Genomic DNA, 20839 nt, shown 5'->3' with positions numbered 1-20839 from the left:
ACCAAAGAGGTAGAGGAAAGTTGTGTGTTTAATCGGTGCTATACTGCACCTTGACTGACTCCTCTCTTCCCAGTGACCCCTCTGTGAGCATTAGGCAATGGGTCTCCACTCCATGCCCCCCCTAATCTCCACCCCATTTACCTTGGATATGGATTTATTCTGGGTCTTAGATGTCTGATATCTGATCCCGTCGACACTTCATGATCACATAGGTTGATGTGCTTCTTCCATGTGGGCTTTGCTGCTTCTCAGCCTGTGGGCCACTTGTTTATCTTGAAGCCTTTAAGACCCCAGATGCTATATCTTTTGATAGCCGGCCACCATTAGCTTTCTTCACCACATTTGCTTATGCACCCATTTTGTCTTCAGGGATTGTGTCAGGAGGGTGAGGATGCAGTGCACTCTTGACTCTATCTTGGAGACAGTGAGATTTATATTCTTGCCTCTGAGATAGCTCATTTAAAACCCAACAGGATGGCAAACCTGAACAACTCTTGTTAGCATTTCAAATACACTATTGGTGTGGTTCCACCTAGTGCAAGCATAACAATTGTGAGAATGGCATAAGATTGGACAGTGTTTCACTTTATTGTACTTAGGGTTGTTATGAGTTAAGGCCAATTTAACTCAGTCATTTGGTTGGAGTAACAAAGACTATACCTAGAAGAGCAATTTCAAGTAATTCATTGCCCCCAAATTTACTGGTTGACTAAGCCTAGAATCAGGAGAGCAGCATGACATAAGGCAATCTTAGTGTTTAGATTTTGAATGCTTACCAGTATGTTTTTATCCCTGATATGTAGTTTTTGTTAACCACTATTTTCCCTCCTTGAAAAATGAAGGGAATAATATTGACTAGGCATGGAAAACTTTAAGTGAAATATTCTGTACGAAGTGCCTCATATGTAGTAGGTGACTGTCTTAGCTATGTAGTACTGCCATAACACAAATACATGTGGGTGACTTTCTCATTTCAAAGAGTTAGGAAATTGAATTCAAGGTGTGTCATTAGGGGGAATTATTACTTTGTTTATTTCAGTTTTTATTGTTATTATTTTTGCTAGGTACTCTTCAATCACTTAGGACTCATAATACCTTCTGTACACCAGAACTAAAGACTGCCTGGTCCTGCACCATCCTCGGCATTCTTATGTTTGAGCCCACTCCTGTAGGCACTGTATTGATTCATCTCATACAGGATTTTCTCTTTTTCACTGATTCTCTGTTTTAGCAAACATAATATCATTTTTTCAGGTACTAGTCTCTCCTGATAATATGTCCAAAGTACACGAGACGAAGTCTCATAATCTGTACATCTGAGAAGCATCAGGTTTAGTAACCATTGAACTTTGAAATTCTTGGGCTTGTAGATTTATCTGCACCCTTCATTAAACCATGTCTGTCTTCTATGTCTGCACACATGTACCTGTATCTATTCTTACCATTTAATATTCATAAGTGATGAGAATTTTTGGATCTGTCATGAACTGTTTGACCTCTATGGATTGATTGTATCACATTGTATTATGCAAATGATTATGTTACAATTTATTATTTTACACACAAATATAGTATTTAGAATTGCAACATATATTGTTTGGGAACAGATTCAATTCATGGTAGTATTTAATAAATGTTGACTCTCCTTAATCCACACCCCGGGACATCATGTTCCTGTAGAGAGTATGGCTTCATTTAAAATAAGGCAACAGCATTAATTTTCTCCAGCTTTCTCAGAACCAGAGCCCATATGTGTAAGTTTGCTAAGGACATTCCTAGTTTTAGCTTGTTGTCCCCGCATAATTATTAATAACATCCCATTCTGCACCCCGAAGTTTTCCAGTGTAAACGACAAGTCAGGACCATTCTATCTAGATGTTCTCAGAGTCTTCCTCAGGGCATCTTTCAGTTCCTTGTTCCTCATGCTATAGATCAATGGGTTTAAAATAGGGGTGATGAAAGTGTAAACCACGGACACCATCCGGCCCATCTCAGGAGAGTAGCTGGAACGGGGAGACAAGTATATGAAGCTGGAGCAACCATATTGCAGGAGGACCACGATGATGTGAGAGGAGCAGGTGGAGAAGGCTCGGTGGCGCCCTTCTGCTGACTGGATCCGCAAAATGGCGGCCACAATGAAGACATAGGAGATGGAGATGAGTGAGAGGGGGATACTGAGAACAATGAAGCTGATTATATGAAGGGCAGTTTCATGAACATGCGTGTCTGCACAAGCCAGGCGCATGACTGCAGGCATGTCACAGTAGAAGTGGTAGATCTCATTGTCATTGCAGAATGGGAGATGGAAGATTAACATGGTCAGTGGCAGTGATAACAGGAACCCAAGAATTAGCGACCCTGCCACCATCCCCACACACAAGGGCCAGCTCATGATGAGGGTGTATCTCAGAGGGTAACAGATTGCTATAAACCGGTCATAAGCCATGAATGCAAGGAGGATAGAGTCAGCACCACCCAAGAAAACGAAGAAAAACATCTGGGTGCCACATCCAGGGATGGAAACAGAGGTTTTGCCCATCGACAGAAGGTTGGCTAAAGTCAGCGGGGCGATAGAAGTTGAGTAGAAGATTTCCAGGACTGCCAAGTTAGCCAAGAAGAAGTACATGGGAGTGTGGAGGGAATGGTTGACCTGGACAATGCCTATGATGGTAGCATTTCCACAGAGGCTGGTGAGGTACATCAACAGGAAGGCTACAAAAATCACCGTCTGCACCTCGGGGTGAGTTGAGAATGGGCGGAAGAAGAACTGAATCTTCAAAGTTTTATTGATTCCTTCCATGGGTAGCTCATTGGACCTGCTAATAGGAAGGAGGGCAGCTGTCTCTGGACATCTGTCCTTGAAGGTGACCCTTTTCCATGCCCTCCACGCCAATGTTAGAGCCCTTTCCCGAGGCATCCACACCTAGGGGCATACTTCCATGTTAAAGGTAATTCTATAATTACTAAATTTGCCACCCTATCACCTTTCTATCCCATCTTGGGAATTCTACGTGGTGGGAACTTTGATGAACTCTTATCTAATGCTACCACCAACCTTAACACAGTGCCTGATATAGCAGTGTTTTCATGAAATATTTTGTTGGGTGTCTTAATAAAGTCAGTTTATAGAAGTTATAAAATGCTTAAAATAGAGTACCAGTTCATTCGTGACGTATGGAAATAAAAACTTCAGGAAAATTTTGAAGATACATGTCATGATCCAGGATCTGAGTCATTGAGTGATGTCCTAAGGGTCTTCCTAGATGTTTCAGGGATCTGCAGTCTTATGCCCTTGCTTGTCAGTGGATAAAAGCCTAGTTTCATGACCGAGACAGTGACCTGCATTATAAACACCTGATTTAAAAGAAGTTACTACATTCATTAGGATTATAGGGATACAATGTCTCAATGATGTCTTCCATTCATATTATCCTCTTCAGTTACCAACTAGTTGGGCTAGATAAAGGCATCCTACACGTAGGCATAAATTCACCTCATTTCTTCAAGTCACTTATTTCTCAATACAACTGGCAACTTGCATTGGTTTCATTTCATGACAAGGTCTAGAAAATGAAATATGAATAAAAGTTGAAACATCCAGGATAAGAACAGGAATGTCAAGCACTACATTATCCATTTCATTGCATTATTGTCTTTGACCCTCTACATAGTATGACTTAGAAGAAACTGGGAAGGGAGTGGGGGGAAGGGGGAAGAGATTTGGCCTATGAGCGAATTTACTTAAAAAAATAAAAGCATGATTGTTATTTTTCCTAGGTGCTAATGACAAGACTGGTAGAGCTGGTGGTGCAGTCAAGTCCTTCCTTAGTCGTTAAGTAAAAAGGTTGGATGTTCAAGCCCATTGAGTAAATTTGGCTGGAGAAAAGACCTTGTCATCTACCTTTGGTAAGAATTATAGACAAGAAATCCTATGAAGCAGATGTACTCTGTCACATGGGGTTGCTACGAGTCAGAAGTTATTTGAGGACACACAGACACAGTGACAAGGTAAATGTGTAAGTTAGATTCTATCTGGAACCTATATTAACTTTAGAATACATGCATCGTTTTTGCTATTGCACACAGGAAGTGAAGCAGACAAAACTTTCTAAAGATAGAATAGCAAAATATGGTATCCAATGTTGGTTATCATGCAGACAAATAGCTGTGTGCTTTCATTCTTTAAATAAAACTGGAGGATTCACTTTGTGTATTTGGATTCATGTGTGCTTCCTAAACTGGAACATGTATATGCTAGAATCTAGAAGGTAGCCAGCATGGTCCTTAGAGGCAAGAAAGGTGAGACTTCTTCTCACATGCTTTGGACATATTATCAGGGGAGATAAGTCCACGCAAAAGGACATCATGTTGGGTAAAGTAGACTAACTGCCCCCCCACCCAAAAAAAATAACCAACCACATGGAGTCGATGCGGACTCATAGTGATCCTATAGGACAGGGTAGCACTCCACCTGTGAGTTTCCATGACACTACCTCAATACAGGAGTAGAAAGCTCTCTTTCTCCTGTGTAGTGGCTGGTGGTTTTGAACTACTCACGTTGCAGAACACTGCCCAACTCATAACCCTTGTACCACCAGGGCTCCATAGCAGGGCACCCAAACAGAGGGAGACCCTTAATGAGATCGATTGACATATTAAGTTGCTGCAATAGGTTCATAGAAAAAGGGAGAATTATGCAAGCCTCGGCGGAGCTTCCTTGTTTGACAAGGAGTCACTGTGAGGCAGAAGCAAGTTGGAGGCAACTAGCAACCGAAGGGACAACGCTTTTCCCAGGAAGGATGAAGTCACATGGAGACAGAAAGAAGACTTGCATCAATTTGGGATGTAAAACCCATATGATTTCAAAGAAATTTCTTGTGAATAACTCTTAAGTCCTTAGGTATATTCATGATTTATCTTGCTAATTAGAATAATTCAATGAAAGCTTTAGATACGTTGGTTTCCCCATAGGTTGTCTATTACTCAAAGGCAAATATAATACTATAACCTCCCAACTGCATGATCTTGATTTAAATCGCTCCCTTTTCATTTGAAAGAAAGTAACTAAAGTAGTAGGTATCTTCTTTTAAATAGTAATGACCCAGAGATATAGTCTCAGGGGAAGAGCTAGTTTTTAGAAAGATGGTTTCTCACCTGTGGTGGATGTCCACTGTAGCACTTTCTACGTTCTTTGTCCTTAAAGAAATCCCTGTACAAGTTGGCCTGTGGCCTCAGGAAAGTCACAGATGCCCAGAGTTAGGCGTTGGCAGGTTATCTGTTTTCTTTTTTCCAATGAGATGGCAAGCCCAAAGCTGCATAAGCTGGCAATATTAAAAAATTCATCTCCTACATGTGCACAGTGCTCTAGGAGACTTCAAGATGATTGAGATGGAGTTTACTCTCTGGGAGCAGGACTCCAGCCATTCCCCTTTATTCTAGGTCTCTTTGCAAGACCCCTGTGCTCTCTCTTGTCAGTTTCTCTCAACTTACATTACAGGCAATATTTAATCATCATCAAGGAAAGGTAGATACAAGGAATTTCTGCTTGCAAAAAGTCTGCAAAGAAAAGAAGGAATATCTGAGTGGATTTTAATGAATCAGTAAAACTGTCTCTACAGTTATGCAGCAAAAGTTTTTGTAATGACAATAATAATATATATTCATAAATCTGCATATATATAATATATATTTGGGAAAAATAAGGATTTTTAAAGAAAGGTGGCACAAAGCAGGCTATTTCGGAATTAAATAATGTGAGTTCAAATCTAGCTTTGCCATTTGTATTAGGCCAGGTTGACAAGTGAAGTAAATCCAGAGAAATTCATGTGTAAGGGAGAGCTTTATATAAAAGAGACAATTTATATTGAGAAAACATTCCAGCCCAGTCCATATCAAGTCCACAAATCTGATAGTAGCCCATATGTCCAGTAATAGTAAGGAAATTCCTCTTTAGACTCATGCAGGACATATAATGCTACTGAATGCAGAAAGATCACAGGCCGGTGGGGGGAAAGTCTTGTGGATCCAATGCCAGTGGAAGAATCTCAGCGCTGAGAAGTCTCCACGTGCCCTCTTTAAGACTCTATTTTCTCATGGTATTGCCTAATAACACCTCACTATTTAGAAGATTGTTGTGAGTTGCAAACAAAATCATGTCTATAAAAAAAGTAGACTTCCTAGTCCATATTAAAGACTTCATTATTATATTGTTTATTGATTCCTTCATAATTTATGCTGAAATAGGATAAGTTAAATTGCACAGTAGATGGATTACCTGGAAGATCTGTTTGATTGGGGAGGGGAGGGTTATGTCACATCTGATTGTATATTATCACCTTGTACTTTAAAATCCTTCTTGAAATAGGATAAAAATGACCATTCATCTACTTACAAACTAACTTATATTAAAAGATAGCTTACATAAAATATTTTTATGTTAGGGCCACTTTATGGCCCATTTGACCTGCATGGAGCATGTATTAGCACATTTCTAGACTCACTGGAAGAAGGACATAAATCTTAACTTGGGGTTTGGGGTTGTGGGATGACCACAGAGCGATCATTGTCAACAGCTCTCATTGATAGGGCTAAAACCCTGCTGGAAGCACAGGTATTTGTGGCTTCTGGAGACACTCATATCAGCTACAGCAGAGTGGATGCACCAGCCATTGGTACCTTTTCAAAGAAAATGTTCCAACATCTGGTACACACACACACTAATGTAATTTATCCTCAAGAAACATTCCTAACATTTTTGACATGTCTGAATAAACTCTTGTGAACATGTTCTAGAAATATATCCTTGAAAGGGGAGCCTAAGCTGTGTTCTATTATGGATAATATATCGGAAATTGCTGCTTCTGGAGGGTCCAAATGGTAGCATATAGGCAATTCCACACAGTTCAACATGAGACATGTAAAAGTATACTTTGAGTATATCAAATGAGGCATTCAGACAGTCAGCAAATAGATATTCATCTCACAATTACACATATCACTTAGTGGGCACTTACTGAGATAACTGTTTTTGCTACTAGCTACTATGAAATTGGTGTTTGACTCATGAAGTCATTTCCTTGAGATCTAGAGTGTTTTAACTGGCTGTTTATTCAGAAGTAATTTCTAGGCCCTTGTTTCCCATCTGTTATAGTCTTGAAGGCTCAGCTGAAACCTGGTGAACATCATAGTGACACACAAGCTTCCACTGACAGAGGTGTGTTTGCATGAGGTACACGCATTTGCCAAGAATTATATCCAGGTGTGAGCATGGAAGGTGAGAATTTGAACACTGAACCATTACTACCTCCATAGAGACCCTGAGATCTGTATCCTGAACTAATGATTCATAGCTTTATGTATTATGTTCCTTTATTATCTATAATTTTTTAGATGAATGCATTTAGGCTCAAGGGTTCAAGTAACTTGCTAGGTGGTTAAGGCCACCTCAGATCTCTCTGAGAGCCAGTTCAACTGACTATCATTATGTGAACTGTCCCTCACATGGAGCATTATAATATGTGCAAGTCTGAATATTTAGCACCCTACAGGGACAAATAATTTTAATTCTAAATATTCTTTATCAAAAAACTATCTTATTATGACGTGTCGTGTCCCAACTTCCTGAGATCATTACAAAAAGAGGGTCCAGCACCACACTTTGGAATCTCCCCTCTCTCCTTTTACTTCTTCTGTCCCTTTCTTCCATCATCTCCTCATTTGATCAATACTATTTATTGAAACAAAATATTTAGTATAGCATTATTCCAGTTGCACTTCTTCAGTCTTACTAGAATATAGAATATACTATGGACTGCCAGAAGAGCTAACAATTGCTCCTGGAAACAAGGATGGCAAGACTTCGTCCTCCATTCTTTGTGGGAATCAGTCCCTAGCAAAGGACATCACAGCTTGTCAATCAGAAAGTCTGCCCAAAGTGGATGTGTCTCAACCAGTAGCTGCAATAATGGGCTCCAGCACAGCGACAGGTTTGCTGATGGCATGGGGCCAAGTTTTGTTTCATTCTGTTTATAGAGTGTCAGACTGAGTCTATTTGTCAACAACTTTGGATGAGGCATAGCTCTAATTTCTGTAAAAAGAGGGGAGCATATGGAAAATGAAAGTTGGTGTCCGTGTTTAGAGAGCTCACAATTTCATTAGAGGACTAAGAAAAATATTTTGTTGTAGACTTCATTCAGTTCTGACTCATAACCCCCCTATGAAGAAGACAAGGAAAAAAGTATAGCCCAGGGAGTGCCATCCTTACAATAATCGTTACAATCTGAGCCCATTGTTGAAGTCACATGTCAATGCAATTTGTTGAGGGCTTCCTCTTTACTGATGTCCGTCTACATTAACACACATGATGTCCTTTTTCAAAGGATTTGTGTCTCCTAATGACATGCCCAATGTATGTGAGATGAATTCTCACTGTTCTTTGAATTCTATGATTCTCACTTTTAAGGCATATTCTACCTCTTTCTGGTAGTCCACAGTACAGTCAACATTCTTTCCTAGTACTAAACTCAAAGGGATAAGTCTTTCTTATTCCTTGTCAAATTTTCATATGAGTCAATTGAAAATACTATGGGTTGGGTAAGGTACATCTTAGTCCTCACAGTGGCGTGGTGATAAAAATAGCACAAGCCAAATTTAGTTAGGTACTATCATCGTAAGAATACATGTTAGGGGAGCACAAGACTGTCTTTCTTTATGCAATAATGCCTTTTGAAAATTGCATGTCCTTTCAGTTACATTTTAAATATATTAGGGGATGATTCTAAACTGTGAATGTGTCTCTATTATTTTAAAATGGAAGTTAGCATTAAAATTTTTTCTATTCTATGTTTGAAGTAGGAATGAGGCACATTTTTAAGAAGTGAAGAACTTGAAAGTGCTTCCATTCTATACTCAGAAGAAGGCAGTGTTGAGAGCTCATCTTCTCTGACTACAGTGCATGATGTTCTGATCAGGTTGACATAACCTTTCTTTGCCTTTCATTGGGTTGAAGAGCTTGAGTTTATCACTGTGTGTTCTTGAGCTCTTCCTAAGCCAGTTTATGTAAATCCCTGGTTCTTTGAAGGAACTGAAGTCTGATTTTATGTGAAGCTCATCATCTTAAACCCAGACTCATGTCTACCCCAAATGTTGGTGTTTGTTACACGTAAAGGAGTCATGTATCTAATAATTAGAGTCTGGTGAGAGAGTCTTACCTTTTGGTTGTGACCCATTGTAGATTCACTTGGATCCTTTACTAAACATTGACAAGATCCAGGAGCCCTGGTCCGGTATGCTGACTTCTGGATCCATAGATCTTGCAGACTCAAGGCACTATGCTGAAACATTACTCAGGCCAGACCCATTTCCTTTCACATCAACTCTTGGATTGAGAATTTGTGAAATCTTGCCTCTTTTTTCTTGGTACCTGATAACATTTGGACTTTACATATCAGGTAGCCTGAACCCTAACCATAAAATTCTCTTGGTATTCAGATTCTAAATTTTTATATGTTAGATATATTCACAATTAGTCTGGCTAGAGAGTCATTCTTGGTCCCTTGAGATGACTAAGATCTTGGGAAGCATAAAGCACAATGATTGAACATGTTGTTCTTAAGATTTAAAATTGCATCAGGATGAGTCCTTTGGTACTTAATCCCTCAAGGAATATCTTTCAGTAACTCATGACTGAGTTCAATGATGAGTTGAATTTGAGGAAAGAAAAAAATAATTTTCTTTATACTGAAGTATAATATCTGCTTCATCTAACAATAAGTTTTAAATAAAGAATAAATTCAAATATATAATTATTCTTTTATGCCATATTCAGCTATTGTCCTTTCTTCAACCAGAGTTATTTATCGGTAGGGAGGGGTAAAAAAAGGAGCTGATACCAAGGGCTCAATAGAAAGCAATTGTCTAGAAAGGAATGATGGCAACATATGTAGAAATACACTAGATGCAATTGATATATGGATGGTTATAAGAGTTGTAAGAGCCCCCAATAAAAGAATGGATTGCCAAAAAAAATCAGTAAGAACCCCGAATAGAATGATAAAATAGATAAATAATTATATCTTGTTAATAGTCCTCATTTTTCTCATTCCCTGTTTCTTGTCTTTTCCTAATGTGCCCAAGCATGATCTTAGCCCTAGGTCTCCTTTTCTATTTAATTTCACCCCCTGGTGATCCATTTTTTTTTGGCTTTATGCCCAAGGTGACAGTTGAAAACTCTCAATATGTACCTACACCATAATCTTGTCTCTGAACTACAAACTTCTTGTATATCCAGTTGTCTAGATGACCTCCATAGTTGGATCACTAGCCCACATTTACCATGTCTGAAATAGAGATTATAAAAAGATAAATGGAAAAAAGATAGTCATTATCAAGGATTTCATCTTACTTGGATCCACAGTCAACACTCATGGAAGAAGTAGTCAAGAGATCAAATGACTTGTTGGATAGATCTGTTGCACATGGCGTCTTTAAAGTATTGAAAAGCAAGGATGTGGCTTTGAGGACTAAGGTGACCCATGGTGTTTTCATTAGCCTCATATGCAGGTGGAAGTTGGACACCGAATAAGGAAGACCAGAGAAGAATCAATGTAAAGAATATTTAAAGTACCACGGGCTGCCCAAAGGACAAACAAATCGGTCTTGGACGAAGTATGACCAAGTGCTTGATACAGGCAAGGATGGGGAGACTTTGTCTTCCGTACTTTGGACATGTTCTCAGGAGAGACCACTCCCTGGAGAAGGATATCATGCTCGGTAGAGTAGAGGAGCAGTGAAAAAGAGGAACGTCCTTGATGAGGTGGATTGACCTAATGGCTGCAACAATGGGCTCAGGCATAAGAACAATTGTGAGGGTGCGCAGAACCAGGTAGTGTTTCATTCTCTTATGCAAAGGGTCGCTGTGGTTTGGAACCAACTTGATGGCACCTAACATCAACAACAACAAATAGTGCTACTCAGCCATCACTCACCTTGGTGTTTTGTATTAAACCATTCATTTTCTGACAACCGCCTCTCAATAAGTAGCTGTTGACGTGAATGAATAGCAATGCTTCACCCAATTTCATGTGAAACACCTAAAGAGATGCTTTTTATTCTTAGGTCCTTTGGAAAAACCAGGAGTGATCTAGAGCTTCCTTGGTCTCTTTCTTCAAGCAATTCCTGCCAAATGAGCTGAAAATGCCTGTTTACAAAACCGCCTGCACACAAGTCTTTCCTGTAGTGTGTTAGTGTTGGTGGACTAGAGAAACAAATTCATAAATATGCACATGAGACTCAGGGGGAAAATGGTGACCCAATAGGTCTCACCCGTTCTGAGCTCCTGCTGCCAGACCAGAAATTTGGGAGGTAAAGTGAAGGAAATGGGAGGTGGAGTCCTGAAATTTGAACTAGGGTACTAAGGTCTCCCCTGAACCCCTTTTTTGCGTGTGATTTCTACTCACAAAGCAAACCAAGAACACTCTAAAGCACTCTAGGTTTAGCGAGTCCATGGGAGCCAGCTGAGAGACTCCTCGCACCATTGTCGGGAGTAGCGATTTCTCCAGGGAGACGACCAAGTGGGGACCTAATCCCAGACACCAGTAGAACCCCACGCTGGAGCTGTCCACGCTGCTGGCTGCTTGAGCTCACAGCCTGTGTGTGGGGGTAGCGGATAGCCATAAGTTAGAGGAGAATAAAAAGCAGATATTTACCTTAGGTAGATCGCGGTGTGGGAGAAAATAGGTGGATAGTCGGAGTCCAGAGAGCGAATTTAGTTCCAATTGTCCGAGAAGGAAACAATCCCCCTGATAAGCTGGTTGTCCCCCTCTGGGGTCAGCATGACAGCCCCCATATCAGAGCACATCCCAAGTATAATATAAAAAAGAGTGAAATATAGACTATTGGTTAAAAACTCAAACCCCAGTCTTGTTGCTCAGCTCCAAGGAGCACATAGATGGGAATGGCAGTGGGGAGAGGGGGCCCTTAACATAAATCAGCATAAGAGAAGCCCAACTAAGGAATGCCAGAAGTTAGCAACAGGGCCTGGAGGCTGTTTTCATAAGCAAGACCCACTGAGGCAAGGCAGACTATAACAGAGCACTGAACTGCAGTCAGGAGAGTGAGGGAGACAATTTAATTTGATTCTATTCTAGCTGGGCAGGGGAATAAAAATAAATCCTCTGATATAGTAGGGCACCAATAGTCTAGATAGGACAATAAGTCCAACTTCCCTCTCAGTGAATCTACACACAGCTGGGGAGGTTCTGCCTGTCCTGGGGCCCTAGAAGGGGCTGTGGGAACATCCTGGCATCTGCCCCTGCTGCAGTGCTACATAGAGCACAAGGCAGGTATACCCGTGATCTCCATTGCTCATTATCATGGTGGGAACGGACGCCAGGCCACTGGTGTGATCTTGCCTTGGAGAGTCATCCCACCCTGCGTCTGTGGAACCCTACATCAAGCGGCTACACCACCTGGATACCTTGAGGAAGAGTTGGAATTCCTCCAGCCTCAGGGACAGGTGGTCAAGTCTCAGTTATCTCTCTACTTACCACTTTATTTCTTTTTTCTTTATTCTCTCGCCCTTTTGTCTTTCCCACGGCAGTCAGTCTCAACAAGCTCAGGATTTTCTCTCTCTCTCTTTCTTTTTTTTCCCCACATTTTTTTCTCTTTTTCCGTCTTTCTCCTCATCTCTCCCACTCTTTCCTATCATACACTACTACTGGTTTCCAAGTCACTACCCTCTGCCTAGGGCAAATCAACCCAAATAGGAGGAGGAACTCCAGACTGCCCTCCGTGGGAGTGCTGTACAAAACACAAGGCAGCTGTGACAGTCATCTACACCATGCTGCGCTGCTGAGGAAAACTGTGTCGGACCTCTAAGGTGATCTTGTCAACTAGGACAATTCTGCCAAGCACCGCTGGGTCCCTGAATTAAAAGGTCACACCAACCTGCCATTGTGGGGCAGGGTCTAAACCCCTCTGGCCCCACAATGAAGAGATCAGGGATCAGCAATCTCTTTTTATTCTTTATTTCTTCCTTCTCTCTATCTTCCCTCTTTAACATGACAGCCTATCTTAGTGAACACAGTTGTATTTTTTCCTCTTCTTTCTCTTTGTTCTCTTTTTCTTTCTTTCCTCTCTCTTTTCTCTGCTATTATGATTCTCTCTTCCCCTCTCTTTCCTTTCACATGTCACTGCTAGTTCCCGGACCCCTACACTCTGCCTAGGACAACCCTGCCCACTCAATGTGCAGTCTGCCCCCGAAGAAAGTGCTGCACACAGCACGAGTCAGTCCAACACTCAGCACAGCACAGTGTGAACCATCTCTTTATCTATTTTTAAAAATTCTCACTCCTTTGTTCTCTTTTCCCCCCTATTTCTTTCTTTCTCTGTGTTCTTCTTTCACTTTTTCTTCTTTTCTCCGCTTATCCCATCTCTTCTCTCTTTCCTGCCATAGCATCAGCATTTCAGCTCTCCTTTTTCCTTGTTTCCTTTTGTTTCTTTTAAAACTATTTTCACTTTTGTTTACTTTGTGCATTTTAGTAGTGTGTGTGTGTGAGTGGGTGTTAGTTTACTTGGCATTGTTGCTCCAGTCTTTGTTTTCTTCTTTCTCTCTTTTTCCTCTCCTTTCACTCTCCTGTCGCAAGCCTCTAGCGGCCTCCAGGCGACTCCCCTCCACCTAGGGAAACTCTGAAGGCCCAACTGGGGAAGATCCCACCCTCATTTATGGGCTTTGCAAGCAGCTGAAGAAACCACACCAGTCCTCTTCCATACACCTAACAGCAGTGGATTCTTCCCTGAAAACAGTGGGGGCATATCCAGCCTAAACCCCTAGGCCCCACAAGGGACTGGGGAGTAACGCCTGACCATCACTGGTTGGGTTCCATGCTACTGCCGGAATATCTACCCAATCTCCACAGCGTTCTCTCTGTGGTAATTCCCCAGCTAGCTACAGAACCCTACATGAAGAAGAGTATACGCACGTGCCCTCCTCAGCACTCCAGTTCAAAGGAAAACATCACAGGCCATGCAAGGTTCTCCAAGAAATGTGAATTCTACTTTGAGATCGGCCAGGGAAGCAATGCCCTCGTGGGTCCACAAGAACCCAACCAACATTACATGAGAGGAATATGCAACTCATATTCCAAATAACAGAATACTTGACTACTAGGATGAGTGAAAGCACAGGAAGATATAGCGGTAGCCTGACCCATCAGTACAGCTACTGGCAGGTAGTTCGTAGAAACACTCATAAGAATCCTCCAAGAGAGAGCCCACTTTTCTTCGACTTGGGAAGATGGCCCCAGGCTCCTCTAAAACAACACGTGAACAGCCACCAGTTATTACAGCTTCAACAAAAAGACAGAAGAAACAGAAGACAATGCTGGAAGAAGTCATGAACCTAACGATGGGCATAGAAAAAGCAGATACTGACCTGTCAAACTATTTTTGTTTTTTTTCAGAATGCTGCTTGGAGTCATAAAGGATATGAGGGAAGCAATGCAGAAAAAAGATGAAATGATAGAGGAGGTAAAGGCAATGCACCAAAGGGAAATACAAGAGTTAAGGCATGAAATAACAAAATCTAGTGACAAATTGACAGATTTTGCCAACAGACTTAAGTAGGCAGAGAATTGCATTAGCGTCGTAGAGGATAAAATAACAGACCTCATTAAATGGGAAAAGCAGTCAAATAAGACAATCAAAGAAGCTAAAGAAAACTTGAGAGCCATGTCTGATGCTATGAAAAGAAGCAATATTAGAATAATTGGACTACCGGAACAAGACACAACAAAGAAGTCCACAACGAAAATAGCGAGGGAATTCTTAGAGGAAAATTTCCCAAGCTTAACAAATGAAAATCAGGCAACCATTCATGAGGCTGATAGAACACCCGCCAGACTAAAACCCCAAAAGAAGTCACCAAGACACATAATTGTCAAATTGTCCAAGTATGAGGAAAAGTAGAAGATCATAAAAGCAGCTAGGGAAGGCAAACGGTCACATATAAAGGAACCCCAATAAGAGTTTGTTCAGATCTATCAGCGGAAACGATGAAGAAGAGGAAAGAATGGAGTAACATATTCCAAAATTGAAGGAAAACAACACAAACCCAAGAATAGTTTATCGAGCCAAATTATCTATTAAGATAGATGGAAAGGTAAGTGTCTTCCCAAACAAGGACAACCTCAAAGAATACATAAAAAAGAATCTGAGCCCTGCAAAAGATCCTTGCTGATCCAGTATGGGCAGATCATCACTCACCGAGGGCAAATAAGAGACATCACGTAGACCAACTCCACCCATAGGGCAACAAAGAGGAAACAGCCCCCAGGATAGCATCATCTCAATAGTGGAAAGAAGTCAAACATAAACCACACACACAACACGATCAGATAAGATAGTTAGATAGGAAAATATCCAACACAAAAGGAACAAGATGACATCAGAGAGTCCACAGATAGATGTAATACAGTGAATATAAATGGCCTGAACTCAACCATTTAAAGGCAGAGGCTAACAGACTGGCTCAGAAACCACAATCCATCGATCTGCTGCCTCTAGGAGACTCATCTCAAACTTGCAGAAAAAATCAGGCTGAGAATTAAAGGCTGGAGAAAAATATACCAATGGCAATACCAAAAAAATCAGAGGTAGCGATCTTAATACCTGACCAAATTGACCTCAAGATACAGGCCAGAACAAGAGACAAGGAGGGGCACTATATAATGCTCAAGGGAACAGTAAACCAAGGACCAGTGAGCACAACAAACATACATGCACCTAACGAGAGACCTGTGAAATTTGTAAATCAAACACTCCAAAAGATGAAAAAATTGATCACAGGCTGAACAATTACAGTTGGTGTTTTTAATACACCACTCTTTGAAAAAGACAGATTACTGGGAAAGAAACTCAACAAGGAAGCTACAGATTTAAATACCACAATTGGACGACTTGACTTGATAGATATTTTCAGAGCTTTCTACCCACAGGCAAAAATTCACATTCTTTTCAAGCCCACATGGCACATATTCGAAAACAGATCATATGCTGGGACACAAGTCGAACTTGAGTAAATTCATGCACATAGAGTTTATACAGACATCTCTCTCTGATCACTGTGCCAGAAGGCTGGAAATTAACAGAAGGATTGTGAACAAAACAAGGGAAAATTATTGGAGGATGAACAATTTTCTATTGCAAAAGGAGTGGGTATTGACCCAGATCAGAGAAGAAATCAGGAAGTTTTTAGAGACCAATGAGAACGAAAATACGACGTACTGAAACCTGTGGTACACAGCAAAGGCATTTATCAGAGGAAGGCTGATAGCAATAAATGAACACATTAAAAAAGAAGAGAGACTCATGGATGATATGCTGGCACAAAACTTACACCAATTAGAGCCGTGTCAACAAAACAACCCTACTAACAGAAAGAGGATAGATATAATAAAAATCAGAGCCAAGATATAGGAGAGGGAAAACAAGAAAACTTTGGAAAAAATTAATTCTGCTAAAAGTTGGTTCTTTGAAAGAATTAAGAGAATTGTTGGATGGCTGGCAAACCTAACCCAAGAAAGGAAGGAACAAACATTTCCAAGGATGAGGGATGAAGCAAGGGACATTACAACAGACCCTGATGAAATCAAAAGGATAATGACACAGTACTATGAAGGTCTATACTGTAATGAATTCAACAATTTGGAAGACAGGGACAAATATTTGGAAACACAATACCTCCCAGATGGATGTCATGGATCTCAACAAACCCATAGCAATGGAAGAAAGAGACAAGGTAATCAAGGGATTACCAACAAAAAAATATCCTGGGCCAGATGGCTTCACAGGAGAATTCTACCAAGCATTCAGGGAAGAACTGACACCAATCCTATACAAACTGTTCCAGAATGTAGAAAGAGACTGAAAACCCCCAAACTCTTTCTATGAAGCTAGTATAAATCTGATACCTCAGTGGGCTAAGATAACGCAAGAATGGAGAACTACCGACCAATATCCCTAATGAACAGTGATGCAAAAATCTTTAACAAAATACTGGCCAAGAGAATAGAAAAGCATATTAAAAAATAATTCACCGTGACCAAGTGGGGGATTCATACCAGGGATTCAGGGATGGTTCAACATACAAAAGACCATCAACATTATTTACCATTTTGGCAGGAAAAATGATAAGAACCACATGATAATATCGATAGATGTGGAAAAAATATTCGACAGCATCCAACACACATTCCTGTTTAAGACACTCAAGAAGATCGAGATAGAAGGAAAATTCCTAAATATTATACAAGCCATATATGAAAAACCAACAGCCAACGTGGTAGTTAATGGAGAAAGGACTAAAACAATTCCACTGAAAAAGGGGACCAGACAAGCATGCCCTTTGTACACACTCCTATTTAACATCATACTAGAGGTCCTAGCTAACAACAAAAGACAAACAAAAGATATTAAAGATATTCATCTGGGGAAGGAAGATGAAGTGGAGTTTTAGAAGCAATAGAGGAATATGGCAGAGTGGCAGGATATAAAATCAGCAAACAGAAGTCTATTGGACTGTTCTACACATCGGACAACAAGATCACAAAAGTGACAATTATAAAAGTAGTTCCTTTTACAGTTGCCAAGCACAAATCGAAGTACCTAGGGATATACCTGACTATAAAATCAAAAGATTTGTATGGGGAAAAGTATAAAACACTACTACAAGAAATCAAGAGTGACCTCAACAAATGGAAGAATACCCTATGTCTGTGGACTGGCATAGTCAATGTAGTAATGATGTCAGTTCTGCCCAAGGCACTATATAAGTTCAATGCTCTCCCGATTTGAATACTACCATCCTTCTTCAAAGAATTGGAAAAACTGATTACCAACTTCATATGGAGGGAGAAGAAGTTCTGAATTAGCAGAGAACTACTCAAGAAGATGGATAAAGTGAGAGGACTTTTTTACTTGACTTTAGCGCATATTATATGGCCATAGTAGTCAAAACAGTGTGGTATTGGTTTAACTACAGATATTCAGACCGATGAAAAAGAGCTGAAGACCCAGAAATAAAAACATCAGCATACAAGCAACTGATCTTTGATAAGGGCCCCCAAAATATCAAATGGGAGGCAGATGACATCTTCAACAAATGGTGCTGGGAAAAATGGATATCTACCTGCAGAAAGATGAAGCAAGACCCTTACTTCACTCCATGCACAAGAATAAACTCAAGGTGGATCACAGACCTTGAGATTAAAGCCCAAACAATTAGGGCCATTAATGAGGGAATTGGGACAAACCTGAGAACCTTGGCACAGGGAATACAAAAGACTATCAGAAATAGGGAAGGATACAAATACAGAGGAGAAACAAATACACAAGTGGGGTATACAGAAGATAAGACACCCGTGTACATCCAAAGAATTCACCAAGAGAGTTATAAGAGAGTCCACCGACTGGGAAAATTTCTTTAGCAACAACACACCAGACAAAGGCCTTATTACTAAAATCTACAATACTTCGCAAGCTTACAATAAGAGAAAAACTAATTGCCTATGAGGAGGTAGGCAAAGGACCTAAGCAGAAGTTAGAGTCTGAAATCCAAATGGCCAGTAAACATATGAGAAAATGTTCCTGATCATTAGCCATAAGGGAAATTCAAATCAAAACAATTATGAGATACCACCTAACACCTTCAAAGATAGCCTAATTCAAAAAATCAGAAAGCAGCATGTGTTGTAGGGGTTGGTGTGAGATAGGAACTCTCATTTGATATTGGTGGACCTGCAGTTATGTACAGACACTATGGAAATTGATTCGGTGATTCCTAAAACAGATGGAAATGAGCTACAATACAGCCCAGCAATCCCCCTACTGGGCATATACCCAGCAGAAGCAAGAAAACAACCCATGGCCAGACATCTGTTCTCCAATGTTCATTGCGGCACAGTTCACAAGGAGTTGGAAACAACCCAAATTTCCATCAACAGATAAATCGATTAAAAAAACTGTGGTACATACATAGAGTGGAGTACTATGCATCGCTGAAAAGCAGTGAAGAAAGCACGAAGCATATTGCTGCATGGGAAGTACTGGAGGAAATTATGCTAAGTGAAGTAACCAAGCACAAAAGGACAAATATAATGAGACCGCTGAGGTAAGCTTATATGTAAAAAAGAAAGAAAGTAATCACAGAAGAGTAAATGCAAAAGGTGCACAGGGACAAAGCTACTTTATACAAATACTCCAGGAGTGAGGTATAGGTAGTATGAAAGGGGCTAGTCTAAATCCAGGGGTACATATGATAACCAACTAAAAAAGGGGAGGGAGAGGGATGGAAGGAGGAAAGAAAAAAAGATGTGTGGCGGGGAAATACGACACTGACCCACCCAAGGTGAGGGTATTGTTTGTGTCTCCACAGGGAAAGAGGGACCAGAGTTAAAGCCCGTGTTCCAGGATGCGAATGCAGCCTGCCGGCAAGGAGTGGGGAGCCAGTGGAGGGACCTGAGGGCTCGGTCCCCATACCAGCTACATGGACACCTGCCCTTCCCCGCAGAAGAATTTACTTTAGGGGCTGGCACTGAAGCAGCGACTAGGGGAGAGGGGCATGTGTGATAAGAGCACACGGGATCAAATGAAGGGGGAGGAAGAGAGAGTGGAGCATATCCTGGCCCACCAGGCCTGGAGGGCAATATCCCTACTCTGAAAAGTCAATGCACAGAGTGGACAATATGGCAGCTCCCACTATGAGACATGCCATCCCTTGCACATCCAGGGCCCTAAGGGGGACAACGCTGGAGACTCAGTGTCAGGACTGGCCCAGACTGACCCTGAGACACCAAGGCAAACCACTAAAGGCGTGTGGCACAGCAAACATGGGAGTAAAGCAGGGAGCCCCCAGGAAGTACAAAGGATAGACTCTGGGGCCAGAGCGTGGCACCCCATCAGACCTGACTGAAGGACACGCCTAGAGACCAAAAATCAGTCCTTGATCTATTTACAGGTGTTTCTTTAAAATTTTATTTCTTTTATTTATTCTTCTATGGGTTATTTGTTTTCGTTATCATCGCTGTGTTCTCATTCCTCGCCTATCTTGCTATGCCTTGATTTTTGGTGCATATTATTACCTCTACAGATCTATCTAGATAAGATAGACTGGAAGAGTAGTCTAGAGGAGAAAACAACGGGTTCCGGGGAGGACACAGGAGTTGGGGAAGAGGGGGCAAAGAGGTGGTGCTGACCAACCCAGGGACAGGGGAGCAATAAGTGATCCAAAATCAGTAGCAAAGAGGGTGTGAGAGGCCTGGTAGGGATTCATCAAGGGCAAGGTAACCGAGAGAAATTACTGAAACCCAAATGAAGGCTGAGTATGATAGTGGGACAAGAGGAAAGTAAAAGGAAATAGAGGAAAGAACTAGTTGCCAAGGGTATTTATATAGGTCCAAAGACTGGAATGTACATATGTAAATATATTTATATGAGTGTAGGGCATATATTTATAGGTTAAGTACTAAGGCAGCAGATGGACATTGGGCCTCCACTCAAGCACTTACTCAATGCAAGAACACTTTGTTCTATTAAATTGGCATTCTTTGATGCATACCTTCCCGACACAATTGCTGAAGAAAAACGTGTGCATAAGCAAATGTGGTGAAGAAAGCTGACGATGCCCGGCTATCAAAAGATATAGTGTCTGGGGTCTTAAAGGCTTGAAGATAAACACGCGGCCATGTAGCTGAGAAGCATCAAAGCCCACATGGAAGAAGCACACCAGCCTGTCTGACCACAAGGTGCAAAAGTGACCAGTTATCAGACATGAAAAAAAACTAAA

At 41.0% G+C, this 20839-nt stretch overlaps 1 protein-coding gene across 1 annotated transcript; it reads right to left on the bottom strand.

Moving 5' to 3' along the window:
- Nucleotides 1–1867: 1867 nt before the first annotated feature.
- Nucleotides 1868–2800, bottom strand: LOC142445619 (olfactory receptor 10V1-like). The gene has a single exon (XM_075547573.1). The coding sequence runs from the start codon at nt 2798–2800 to the stop codon at nt 1868–1870; it is 933 nt and encodes a 310-aa protein (XP_075403688.1).
- Nucleotides 2801–20839: the final 18039 nt, after the last annotated feature.

This window comes from Tenrec ecaudatus, chromosome 4, assembly GCF_050624435.1.
Source record: "Tenrec ecaudatus isolate mTenEca1 chromosome 4, mTenEca1.hap1, whole genome shotgun sequence".
Lineage (NCBI taxonomy): Eukaryota > Metazoa > Chordata > Mammalia > Afrosoricida > Tenrecidae > Tenrec > Tenrec ecaudatus.
The sequence above is the reverse complement of the archived record's forward strand: the minus strand, read 5'-3'. Positions and strand labels throughout refer to the sequence as shown.